At 42.5% G+C, this 13,464-nt stretch overlaps 1 protein-coding gene across 9 annotated transcripts in view; it reads left to right on the plus strand.

The window, feature by feature from the left end:
- RB1CC1 (RB1 inducible coiled-coil 1) overlaps positions 1–13,464 on the plus strand; it is a 666,167-nt gene that overhangs the window by 365,190 nt on the left and 287,513 nt on the right. For all 9 annotated transcript variants that reach the window (XM_085605628.1, XM_085605635.1, XM_085605627.1 and 6 more), the window contains one exon: positions 8,065–9,977. In XM_085605628.1, the coding sequence (XP_085461754.1) occupies positions 8,065–9,977 (1,913 nt within the window). The remainder of the gene's footprint in view (positions 1–8,064; positions 9,978–13,464) is intronic.

Below are 13,464 nucleotides of genomic sequence, written 5' to 3' on the forward strand. Positions count from 1 at the left end.
ATTTCAACGGCGGTGCTTCTTTCACGGCGGGACAGCCGTAATTATGAGTGCCATGTCTTATCCAAGAAACGAAAGAGCACTCCACTGCAGGCCACTTGTTGAGAAGCTTTATTCGTATGCAGGAGCAAGACTGCTTTTAATTGTCGAGACATAAGGTGCCTAACGCGTTTCGAGTCTCCTGACTCTTGATCACAGGCTAGTAACGGCATCTATTGTTATTAATAAAATGACACCCAAATAAACTAAGGCTAATCAGTAGAACTAGTGTTATGAATTTTTTTAATTTTCAGTTCTAAACAATGCCTTAAACATCAAAGCGCCAACCCCAGATATCTGGACGCTGCATACCCGGTCAGAGTCAAAAGTTAAGGTCAACAATGATGAAGCATGGTTCGGATGCACAAATTGGATCGGTCCCAGCTCGGCTTACATTCAGACTTAAAAGACATTTTGAAGACAAGTTCCTAAGAACGTAAAAGTTCAATGGGGCAAGGCAGCCTGCAGTGTCCGAGGAGGTGTTGTCAGGCAGCTGCTAGAGAAAGTCGAGTTGAAGAGTTCTAAATTCTGACATAGTCATTTTTTTTGTAAGTCAAAATTCTACGACGGAACAAAGCTGCAGGCTGTAGTTGACAAGTTCTCCACAAGGCCAGATACCTTCTCCAAGAGGTCCCGTTATTCAGTGTTTGGTGCTGTTCAGAAGAACATATCTGGAACTGCTACGGAGTCAGGCCGACCGGCGATGCACATTGGGCGGATCGGCTGGCACGTGTCCTGGTCTTCTCTCTATTCTCAGGCCACTTTTTGATCAACAGTTTTCTAAGTCCCAAGTTCTTGGAGTAGTACCACCAACACCATTTTCAAAGGTCCAGGCCCTGGAGGGGTCACCACTTAAGGGTTGTTAGGACTCACACCAGCCAAGGCCAAGAACAGGGTTCAAGTTCTCTGGAGCTTTTAATCTTCCTGTTGCTCACACAGGAGGGGAGCCAATAAGCCTTTGATGTCACTTCTGGTGGCCCTTGGTTCAAGTCCATTTCTCCTTCAAGCAGCAGAGCAGTCCTCTGGGGGTTTAGACAGTCCTTCTGAATCTTCCACAGCTCTAGAAGTGTACTGAGGAATTGTTCTCAGGTTACAATATTTATACCTAGTGGCAGCCTTCGAAGTGGCTCCCCCCACATCTGGTTCTGCAAGGTTATTTCATTCACCTGCTAAGGCTCTAAGAAGTTAGGGATTGACAAAAGGCTGATGTCGGGTTTCTGTGTGCATGCTAGCAGCAAGCCCTTTGGACTGTAAATGAGGGTTCGACCAGCTCCGCCCCCAGCTATCTAAGCAGGATGGACAATCCTGCCTACACCAAGTCCCCTTTATCTCACTGTCTGGCTGGAATACACTAACCCCAACAGCAGTGCAATTCACAGTTATGTGACCCAGGAAACGGGGAGTGGGCACCAATTGGTTAGGACAAGAAAATGCCTACTTTCTAATATGTGGCATTTTCAGAATTGTTACTTACAATCTGACTTTACCATTAGAGAGGATTTTAAATTGCAATGCATTTGAGTTCAAACATTAAATTTCTACCTACTCCCAATCAGAAGTCATCACCAATTTTATCTAATGAGAGAGATGGGCCCTGCAGTTGTGAAAAAAAAATTCTCAAGTTTTTCACTGCTTGAACATGTGGAAACTTAAACCCACTTGTCCTACTTTTTTTTTTTAATACAATGCACTTTGAATTCACTGTGCCCTATGGATTTTTAGATCATACCTTAGGAGTCACTTGTATGTATTAAAAAGGAAGGTTTAGGCCTAGTAAAATGTTTATTTTGCCAGAGCGAATAGGCAATCTAAAATTGTACTACATTCTGCAGTGGCATGCCTGAGGCATGTTTTAAAGTGAGTGGTACAGTGAGTAGTGCAGGCCCATCTAGCATTTAATTTACAGTTCCTGAGTACATGCAGTAACACTTCACTAATGAATAGCTTGTAAAATAAATGTGCCAGTTAGGTGTAGGTCAATTTTACCATGTTTAGGGGAGAAAAACAAAAGCACTATAGCGCTTGTTAGCAGTGGTAAAGTGCCAGCAAAAATGAAATCAGAAAACAGGAAGGGTGAAAGAAAAACGTATGGGGTGAAACTGCAGAGAATGCTAGGCCTCGCCACAGGATAGTCAGTGTCCACATAACATATTCAGCTGTTCCAATATACTCATATACAGGAAAAATAGTACTACCCACATACGCTTTGTCGCATGGGTATGTAAAGCCAGGTGAGTTATGCAATAATTTTTTAGGTCTGGCGTTGGCCAATACTTTTTGATTTTTTCCCCCCTAAAATTATGTCCTTGTCCTTAATATACTTACATATAGGAGTTTTCCATTAGCCACCTTCTTCCATTTATCTGTTTTTGCGACATTTACAATTACTTCCACCCACCACAGCACGGGCAGTAAATTAGCCCACTTCAGCTACTGGCAAGTAGCATGCTCACAAAAAGTGACGGACTGATCTCACACACCACCTGGTGTCCTGCTTCATCATCGGCCAGTCCTCGCCCTCCAAAACCTTCGTTTGATGGAGGGCAGGCATACACCTGGAGACAGGGATGTACTTCTAAACTAAAGAGTGGGGGCCCGTGAGGTGCTACTTTCGGGAGGACCGGGAACAACACCGTAGGCTGAACACGGGACACTTTCCCTGAGACAAATGAACAGGAGTGCCCCCTCCCCCCATGTGGCAAGTAGTTGTTTCAACTAGGCCTTGACGGTTGGAAGCCAAGTAGGAAGCGGAGTGCGGCCCTCGCCACACCCGCACAGTGGTACTTTCTTGCTTCCTGTTGGTAAGAACGGAGCCCCAATTCTAAACCTAGGTCCTGATGAGTGCCCTGGACCCGTTCGGGCCAACTAGGCAGAAACATGTCGACCTTTCACAAGACGGTTAGGGGACACTAAATACCCCACTCACCGTCCTTTTGTTTTTAGCATCATATAGTTATTGGCCACATTAAAAATTTCTCTGGTAACTATAATGATTTTTAACTTCACGTTCCACCTCACGGGCCCCCACTCTTTAGTTTAGAAGTGCATCCCTGTCTCCAGGTGTATGCCCGCCCTCCATCAAACGAAGGTTTTGGAGGGCGAGGACTGGCTGATGATGAAGCATGACACCAGGTGGTGTGTGAGATCAGTCCGTCACTTTTTGTGAGATGCCCTAACTCACAATAGGTCTTTAACTGTAGTAGGGTCACACTTCATTAGGAGCAGCTTTCTGTGGTAATCATTCAGTAATGGAGGCCGCTAGCTCCTAAAACCCCACGCCTCCCGTTCCCCTCTCCATACACTGTGGAGTTCCCCTTGTGATTGCAAGTAGCATGCTCACACACAAAGTAGTTCACTTCAGTGTTAAAAATACTATGGCAATATATGCTTTTTGAGATTTTTTTCTGCTCTTTTAGCACATTTGTTTAAGTTGATGAAGACTTTGCAATTTCCCTAAATGATTGGAAACCCGATTATCTTAACATAATCTTGAATGTTTTTATGCAAAGTGGAATCTATGGGATGTGCTTCCCTATAACTGGATCAGTTTTCAAAGATTGCCATTTCCTTCTAAGGAGATAACAAATCTCGTGGACTTCTAGCCCGTGGATTAAAATTAGTCTGCAATGTTCAATAGATTTTTTCTATTATGTGCGGAGTAGCAGTTCCTCTTGGTTTTGGGGATTAGCCTTACTATGACGATATCCCTTATCCTTGAATCTCATTGTAATTTTATCTTGTTCTCTTAAAAATGTTTGCAGTGTGCTACAGTTTGTTTTTGCTTATAGTATTACACTTTTGTGTAATGCTCGCAAGTTTTGTCTTAGACACCTATCATATACGGCATCAAAGACATTTTGAGCGCTCAAGAGGAAATGCCTGACCCTTTTTGCATCCAGGCACACAATGAAGCAGAAGAGACTGAGACACACTTCTCCAGCAGCTCTGATATCACAAAACTGATTGAATTTGTTGAGCAGGAGGAGCAATGTGCACCAATCTCAGGCCCGAAGACAAAATCTTCACAGCATGCACAAGGCACACTTCAAGGTCAGTCTCAGGCTCACAAACGCCTAATGAACAAGACAGGCCACTGCTCCTGAGGGAGATAGTCATAGAGTCCGCAGCTGAACCACAACATGCATAAACCTTCGGGTGAAGCATCTCCATCCTGTACATCCCGAACTTGAGAGGTTGCGTCCCAAGGACATGGAAGATTTGCCCACTGCATGCTTCCTCCTTTTCACAGAGAAGTCGAGAAGGCTAGCTGGGCATCAACAACCCACAGGAGCAGGCAACAAGCTGCTAAAGGATTCCTATTTGCGCTGAAGCCAACATAGAAAACTAGCCCACCGGCACAGAGGCTGACCCCACACTCCATCCTAAGCTTAAAGACCTCCTAGGGTTTTGTCTTAGAGAAGCTGGTGGATGTGCTGGATGAGAAGCAAAAGAACATTTCTATCCACCCTAACACTGGCAAGATTTTTGCCAAACCACTGGCTTCAGGACTCCGATGCAAACCAAAAAACAAACGATCCTAGCAGTGGGATTCGTGCCTTGCTGGTAAAGACAACCAAAGCGGTCATGGCTCTTCAAGAGCGAGTCAGCCATGTGTACTCCCTTCATTTATTGGTCCCTGTCAGAACCTCCTTCAGAGGGGCACAGAGCACACGCGCTAATGTGCTAAGGTGCCCATCCATGGTGGTTGAGGCCTTTTACTCCTGATGTTCCGGGGTCCAACCTACTATGGATCCTGAGCAAGTGGTACCACTTCTGCGCTTGACTTTCAGTAGCATCTGGGAACGAGCAGTCAAAGGCTCCCTCGAAGGGTGGGAGAGGGGGTAGGGGTGTGTGCAGGTAATTTATATACAGATTAGTGAACACAGCCTGTAACTCAAAGTGCACTCTGCAATGTCAAAATCAATTTCCGGTCTAAGCCTTGTTTTTGTATGAAAAAATAAGTATTTTATTTCTAACTCTACGCATTCAAAGAGATAACATTTGCAAGCAACAGCAACACAAACCCCTTGAGGTTGGGTCTCTTGTCTTCCTCTGCCAAATCCCTGTCCTACCCTGTTCCTTACAATGTGGGTGGTGTTATTCCCCATTCACTGGTGGCCGCATCCAGCGAACGCTCACTAGTAGGTATTACTCAAGAGTCCCACTTTGACTCTTACGAAATAGTCAAAAGTGTCTGTGGTGCTGCAGCACATTCAACAGCGAGTCCCCCATGGCCGAACAGGCCTATTTCAAGTCTTACTCCTTTATAGACTAATGTCAACCACACAATGGTACTGAAACATGACTACTTGTCTCTGATGGTTTTGAGTCAGTGTATTCCTGTACTTGAATGACTGTCGAAGCCAGAGTACCAGTAGACAATGACTCTTCTTCAACTGAGCTTTACCCTTAGTGTCCAGATGTTTCACCCCACTTCTAATCAGAGGCGCTGATTTAGATGTGTCTTACAGAAGCTTGAATCCCGGGCCTGCAGGTCTCTCACCCTCACATTCGTGTGAATCTTGTAGGTGCCTCGCAAGAGGTGGCCAATAAAAGCCTTCAATTGGTACCTAAGAGGCAGTGCCCTCAACACCAAGGAAGTCTCTTAGCCAAGGTGCGGAACTTGCAGATGTTACATTAGGATCTGCACTGGCTGATAGTCCCATCTAACCTTCCACTGGGTTTAGGCTACCATGGTCATGGGTGCTTCATCACTGGGTTGGAGTGCTCATCTGAGCAACATGGTCGCGCAGAGCATTATGTCTGTGTTGGAGTGGCACCTGCCCATAAATGCGCTTGAGATGCCAATGGTTTGTAGTAAAACACCACTAGTGTCTATTATATCAGGAAACCGTGCGATGTGGGGTCATAAACCCTGTGTTAGGAGGCAGTTCACCTGTGGACATGGGTGCAGAAATGGAAAGTCTTTACAGAAGCCGCTTATCTTACAGACTCCAACAGTGTGAAAGCAGATGCTCCCAGTCAGCTCTTTTTGGAGGACTACATGTATGAGCTTCACCCATATGTAACAGAGGCAAACTTCTCCTGATTGGGGTTTCCATTTGGTTCTCAGTTTTATGCTTTACACATCAATCAGGATGGTTCCTTGGTGGAGTCACGATATACATTTGATCCGATCCTGCTTTTGTACATATTTCTGTAGAAAGAATGGGAGAATTTGATACAGCTGATTATAATTCCTCCAGTCTGGGAGAGGAGGATCTGATTCGCCAGTCTGTTGGCACTTTCAGTTTCAGCTTCCTCTTCCTCTGTCGCTGAGAGCAGACCTGCTTTTGCAGCACGATTCTCGTGGTCCTTCGCTCAGTCAGCATGTTTGCAAGGAGATTGAGTAGTGCCAGCAAGAATACTTGTGCCTTCCTGATGCGGTTGTAGATAGCACCAAATCCATCTATACAGGCCACTAATGCAGATTTCTTCAATGGCATGAGTTTACATCTCACCTATCTGACTGCTTACGCTTTTTATGCTCCTTCCTTAATAGGGTCTAGCGGTGGCTACAATTAGGGCTGCCTGGCAACTCTGTCTCCATATATGTGCCTTTCTTACCAACCTTCCCAGTTTTAATCACCACTAGTGACATGTTTTGTGAAAGGTTTGTTTTAATTGTTCTGTCCCACTCTCTTCATTGTTCTACAGGGAGAATAGAATTTTGTTTTGACTTTTTGTGACATCCTCATTCAAGTCAATGAACCCTTGCCGTTCTTATTATCAAGAGTCCTATTGATGGATATTACTTTTGCCATCAGGTTTGGAGAATTTCAAGCTCTTTCCACCCATTTGCCCTTCACAGTTTTCAGCCCGATAACTTGGTCCTTTGCACCTGCTTGTCCTTCTTATTCAAATTAGTTTCTGAAGTTTGTATGGACCAGACTGTTAACCTTTACCTTTGTCTTCTCTCCATTCAAGGTGCAGGAACGTCTACATAGGCTGGCCCTCCTAGGGGCGGTGTCATACAACATTGACCCAACATGATAAGACAGTTGATGACTAGCTGTTAGTGAGCTTCTTTGGAACTGAAAGGACAAGGCAGTGACTAAATGCAACATTTTGCGGTGTGTCATACTTTATATCAAGATCCACTGTGCCTTGACCAGTCCCAGGGATATTTCCACAACTCTTTCTACAGACATCCAGGTTTCATATGTGACCATTCTTGCTTACTTTTTCAAAACACTATTGCTTTACCGCTCAGACATGCAGTGACTAGTATGTTACTGATTATGTTGCAAGATTTCCCTGGCTAACCATCAGTACTTGCTCTCACTTCCTGCTTCATAATGTGAGGAATCTGTGGGAAGATTTATCCATCAGAGGAAAAAGCAACCTACCTTGTGTAAAGATTTTGTGGTGGATACATAAACTTCTCGTAGATTCCTGACTACCCTCCCTCTACACTGATAAGCTAGTGACTTTTTATTTCGATCTCAAAGTATGGAAATATGTTGCGTTGTGTATTTTCCTGTTTCACGTCTCTCTCAGTTCCTTTCAACACACCTCAATGAAGTGTGGGAAAAAATGTAAATGGCGTATGCAATTGGTGCTTTTTATGTTAAGGTGATGTCACATCTGGAAGTGAAGCTCCCCTCAAGCCGTGCGGTGCCATCTAGTGTCTCTGGGTAAAGTTATCCAGAACAGTCTGACAAATGAAAGGAGTATACATAACGTAAGGAATATGCAGGGAGATTATGAATCCACCAGAAATATTTTTACCTAACGTAAGTTAATTTTTCTTTGGAGGTTGAAGATATGTAGGTGGGTTGGTTAAATGTTGTATGTCCACATATTGATAATAGTAGTGGAAAAGAATGCGGGTATTTTAGCCTGGCAGGAGTATTTGACTTTGAAAATCGTATCAGTGGTCAGGTCATTAGAAAGATATTTTAGAACATGCTAGAAGCCCACAGTGAAATAAATGATTCAGGCAGCTGAGTGCTAGTTTTCTAAGTGTATAGAGTGAAATTATTTTATTTAAACATTTGCAAAAACATTCCTATTTTGCATTTACAGGCTTCCAGTGGTCAGCCTTCACCGCAGTCAGTGAAAACACCAAGGACGGAAACGACAACAGGAATTACTACAACTACCTCTTCACGAACTCCATCACTAAGTCTTCAGGGTCCCTTATGCCAACCTTCAGATCTGCCTGGCCCTTTAGAAGAACTGTCTCCAGACAGCATCGATGCCCATACTTTTGATTTTGAAACAATCACCCATCCAAACATAGAACAGTCTCTTAAACAAGGATCTCTCGACTTGGACTCTTTAGCAGAAAGCCCAGAGTCGGATTTTATGTCTGCAGTGAATGAGTTTGTTGTTGAGGAAAATCCAAACTCTCCAAACATCAGTGATCCACAGAGTCCAGAAATGATGGTGGAATCTTTGTATTCATCAGTTATTAATGCCATAGACAGCCGACGAATGCAGGACACAAAAGTGTGCCCAAAGGATGATGGCACAGAAAATGCTTCCTTGAAAGTTAAGTTAGAAAAGTGTAAAGTTGCTGCCTTAGAATCACAGTTAAATTTAAGGAATATCAAAGAGGACCTTGTTCACTTCAGGACACATGTTGAAAAAGAACAGTGTGACTTTACTGGTACCCTAAAGTATGTTTCAATAGAAATTAGAAACATTATTGAGAGGATGAAGGTCTCTCTTGAAACGATTTTGAAAGAAAACCATCAAAGAGAATTACAATCTGTAGAAAACAGATACGAAATAAGACTGAAGACATTAAGGGAGGATGAGGAAGTAAATGAACAAAAAATTTATCAATTAAAAGAAAACTTAAAGGGTCTTGAAGCAGTCTTGCAAAATAAAGATTATGAGTTTGCGTTGGTGAAGAATGAAAATGAGGCTTTTGTGTGTCTGCAGAATGAGAAAGATCAGAAGTTGATTGGTTTGGAAAACAAAGCGAAAGATCAACATTGTTTAATCCTTGAATTGAAATCTGCGGAGGAGAAGGCTTTGCAAGATTTTGCAAAGCTTCAAGCTGAACATGATGAGCAAATAAGACTATTGAAAGCAGATTATGAGAGCCAAGAAAAAAGTCAGCTTATGGAATTTGAACAGAATTTGCACGACAGACATGAACAGGAGCTCAAAAAGATAACAGCTGACCATGCATCCCTTCTAGAGAAATTGAAAAGTGAAAATCAGAAAAGACTTGAGGAAATGCAGGAATCGCATGTAACTATTGTAATTGAAAAAGAAGAGCAGCTGCAAGACTTGAAGCAGAGAGTCTCTGAACTGTCTGATTTAAGGTGCAAATTGGAAGTTGAAATGGCCCTGAAGGAAGCAGAGACTGACGAAATTAGGCTTGTGCTAGAGGAAAACACAGTCCAACAGCAGAATACTTTGAAGTCATTGATTGACAAAGAAACAGAATGTTTAAGACAAGAGATAAGCAGGTTAACTCAGAAAATTCAGGAAAACAGTGATGAATATCAAGTGGGACTAGCTGAAATGAGAACTTTAATGACAATTGAAAAAGACCAATGTATTTCGGAACTGGTGGACCGTCATGATGAGGAAACCAACTTGCTACGGGCAGAACTGAGTAAAGTGTCTTCTTTATATCAAGAAACCTGTGAAGTGGAAAAAAGATTGCAAGAACAGATAAAAGAACTAAACAATAAATTTGATGATGATATGAAAACACTTAGAACTCAAAAAGAAGGAGAAATGTTTGCTCTGCGTGAACAGTTAGAACTGTGCCAAGCTTCTGTTCATAGGCTTGAAAAGGACAAAAAACTACTGCTGGCTACACAAGAACAGGACAGAACAGCACGTCTCCAAAACTTCGCTAGTGAAAAAGAAGAAGCTGTCCAAGCAGCCCTTAAAGAGTTTGAGTTACAGAGAGAAGCTGTTGAAAAAGAACTGTTAGAAAAAATACAGCAACTTGAAAAGCAAGTGAATCAGAGGTAGGAGTAACAAATTGACCACTTCCAGTTGGTTAATGTATAGAGCTCATCAAAAGAGTTTGCCTTTATTTCATGTATTTAGTGCAAACTGTCTTGTAAACATTTCAAAGTTGTCCTGGGGTCATTAAGTATGCCATATGTTTCATCCCAGTTGTGTTTTGAGCACTTTCTGACTCTATAACTAAAATGAAGCATAGTAAGAAAAAGTAAGTATCTTCTATTATGATTTCAAATAAGATGGCTTATGCTGAAATGCCAATTCTGATGTTGTTAACAATGAAGAATTGTTGATTATATTTCACAGAATCATCACAGTATGTTGTGCATTGTGAAAGCTCTCTTCATCTAACTTTGAAATCTAGTGCTCGGTTTAATATTAATAAAATGATGTTGCACATTTTGAAACATTCATTACTTGTGTACATTTATTAGGCCTTAGCTATTTCCATGCTCAGAACTGAAATTTTGACTGTTTGTTCCTTGCAGTGTTACTCTATATTATGATTCCAACCACAGGTGCATGGTCTCATCCTCAGCACCATTGGGGCGGGCTGCGCTGAGGATGAGACCATCTTGCCCTTCGCTTTTAAGTGGCTACACGGTTTTCGATGGCAATTTTTAGAAATTGTCATGTTCCGTGATCATTAGGGGTTGGTGTAACCAAAGGATAAACATTATAGTTTCAGTGGGGGCAGCCTTTGGCAGTGCTTTTTGTTTTCTTGTCCAGAGTCACCAGTAGTGTGACCATGATGCTCTTTTATTTTGCCAAAATCAAAGATATGCTTTGAATGAGGATAATATTATTGTTTTGAAAAAAAGAAACCTTCCCTTAAATTTCTTCAGTGGAACTAGAGTATTATCATAAGATATTACAGTGTATAAGCAAAAGAAGGCATTGTAAAATTTGAATACCATTATCATAGGTGTTTGATTTTGATTGACAGACTTTATAAGTTGTTTCTGCTGTCTTTTGCTTGTGCAATGTTCTTGATTTGATATATCCATCCTTCTTTCTGGTGTTTGGAGGGAGTTGCATTAAATAAACAAATATTGGAAAGGTTTGTGCAGTAAATGCGAGTTTTGACCATAGCAACAAAATAGCTCAAGGAAATTATAGTTCAGTTAGTGGGGCTGTTCTCACATGTGTCCGAAAATTAGGGTGGTGTGGCTGTGGCGTTTTCCCAGTTGACTCCTCAATTATACATCCTTCACTTATTTTTGTTCCTTTAGTTTCTGTGTGATATCCTGAAGTGAGCACATTAAATGTCTCTGAATTATAGTTACTAGAGATGTATGTATCTGTGAGAATGTCTTAAATGTGTTTCAGCCAAACCGACTGCATTGCCCATTGGATAATCATTAGTTTTTAGGTCTCGCCTGAGCCAGCGCATGCGGTGCTTTGCGAGACATTTAGTAAACGGGCTTTTAAAAGTCCCACCAAAAGCTGGCTGGCCTAGAGCGTGCGGTTAAGCGCACAATGACGAGCAGAGGCGCCATATGGCTTTCCTCTCTCGTCATGGTGCGCGCACACCATTCGCCAGCCTGCGTGTTTTTTTTAATTTCCTTTTTGCGCGCGCGCACACAACTCCTGGTCGCGGCCCCACGTCTTGGTAAAAGATAACGTTGTGCTCCCTACACAGCCATTGTCGTTCTCACACCTACGATCGGGATCGCAATGGTTAGTTTAGAAATAGCTTTAATTCCAATGCATCACTTCACACGGAGCTGAGTCAAGTGTTTTGTTTCACCCCGGAATAATTTGTACGGTAAATATTTACAAATCTGCATCCAATGCGGTCGTCTATTTTTCCAGATCTTTCGATCAAGTCCTCTTTTTGCATCTACATCTCGGATGTCGGCCAGTCTCTAACTCTAACCGCGCTGCTCACTCTTTCCGCTTTCGTAAACCTCTCTAGCCGCCCCTTTCTCTCTATGGCTGTGCGGCCTACTCGGATCGAAGTCCTCTTTTTACGTCTACATCTCGGATGTCGGCCAGTCTCTAACTCTAACCGCGCTGCTCACTCTTTCCGCTTTCGTAAACCTCTCCAGCCGCCCCTTTCTCTCTATTGCTGTGCGTCTTACGCAATGAGCGCTGTTTCTTTTACGTCCCGGATGATAGTCTCGTGACAAGCGCTGAAGGGGTGCTGGTCCCAGCACAGAATGTGGAGACTCCCGAACCTTGCAAGAAGAGGTAATCCCTACCGTACCGCCAGACACTTTGTATACTACTTTTTTTGGAATTGCGGCAGTTTTGCCACTCGATCTTGGGACAGCCATATGCATGCAAAATGGCATATTTTGCAACCTGACCTTCACGCAGTTGGCACCTGTCCTGAGTATATCTACTGGCATGTATTCCTCCTCCCCCCTTGTAGAAATACCTGACCGTGAAACCAGCACACCTGCGGTCTCCTTCTAATGCCCGTACTTAAATTTGAGCCACCTTGCTCCCAAAACACCGTATATTATGTGTTCCATCCGCCCCTTAGACATTGGTTTGTGTTGTGTGACACTTTCTCTTAATGCAGAGGCAAACCTGCAGCGCAAAATAAACAGGAACCGCGTTAAGTCTACCCTGGCGTGCGTTACATATGTCCTCAATGCAACTGCGTGTCCAACTTTTCTTTTTGATTACTCCTTATAAAGAAACTGGCGTGCCCCATCCCTCAGGAATGCCGATTTCGCTTTTTCAAGGTAAATTCATATTCGAGGAACAGATTTTTGTATAATTATAGATTTGCCGCATTTGCCACATAATCTTCAGATTTTAACAAAAAATACATTTTATTTTTGGCTCAAATGGTCCAAAAGTTACTAAAAATGTAGCAACAAGCATTGGCATAGCCAATAGGTCTTGCCTTTGGGACTTTATAAGTGTTTAGCCATGCAACAGTTGATGATGTTGCACCCAGGATATTGTTCTGCATAACTAAATACCTTATTAGGTCCCAAAAGCGAGACCTATTAGCTATGCCAATGCTTTTTTTAATTTGCCTGGCCTAAATTTTCATATATATATATTTTGCAAAAAATGTAATATGTTGTTTTTCGTGATGGCGGCACAGATGAAAAATTATTCTTTATAATGCATTTTAGCATTTCATTTACCTGCCCCCCCTGCCCCCCCCACATAATTTGTCTAGCTCAATACAGGAGGTCTTTTTAATTAAACTTCATTAGAACATTGGAATGTGAAGCACATTATTGAGTACAATGGAGTGCTCCGAGCTTATACGGGCCAGTAAAAGCCCGTAAAGCACAATTCCAATGTTGTTTTACAAAGGCCTCTCGGACCCCGAGGGGATTTAAACATTTTGGTGAGTAAATCACTGAAACTCTCTGGCAGACTTTTCCCGACTGGCTCATCCTCAGGCATGGTAGAGCATAGATAAATATGTTTCATCCTATCCTATAATGATCTTTACATTTCTTTGTGTTATCAATGTTCTTGTGCTTATTCTATTTGCATCAATGTAATTTACATGGG

This window comes from Triturus cristatus, chromosome 5_1 (genome assembly GCF_964204655.1).
Source record: "Triturus cristatus chromosome 5_1, aTriCri1.1, whole genome shotgun sequence".
Classification (NCBI taxonomy): domain Eukaryota; kingdom Metazoa; phylum Chordata; class Amphibia; order Caudata; family Salamandridae; genus Triturus; species Triturus cristatus.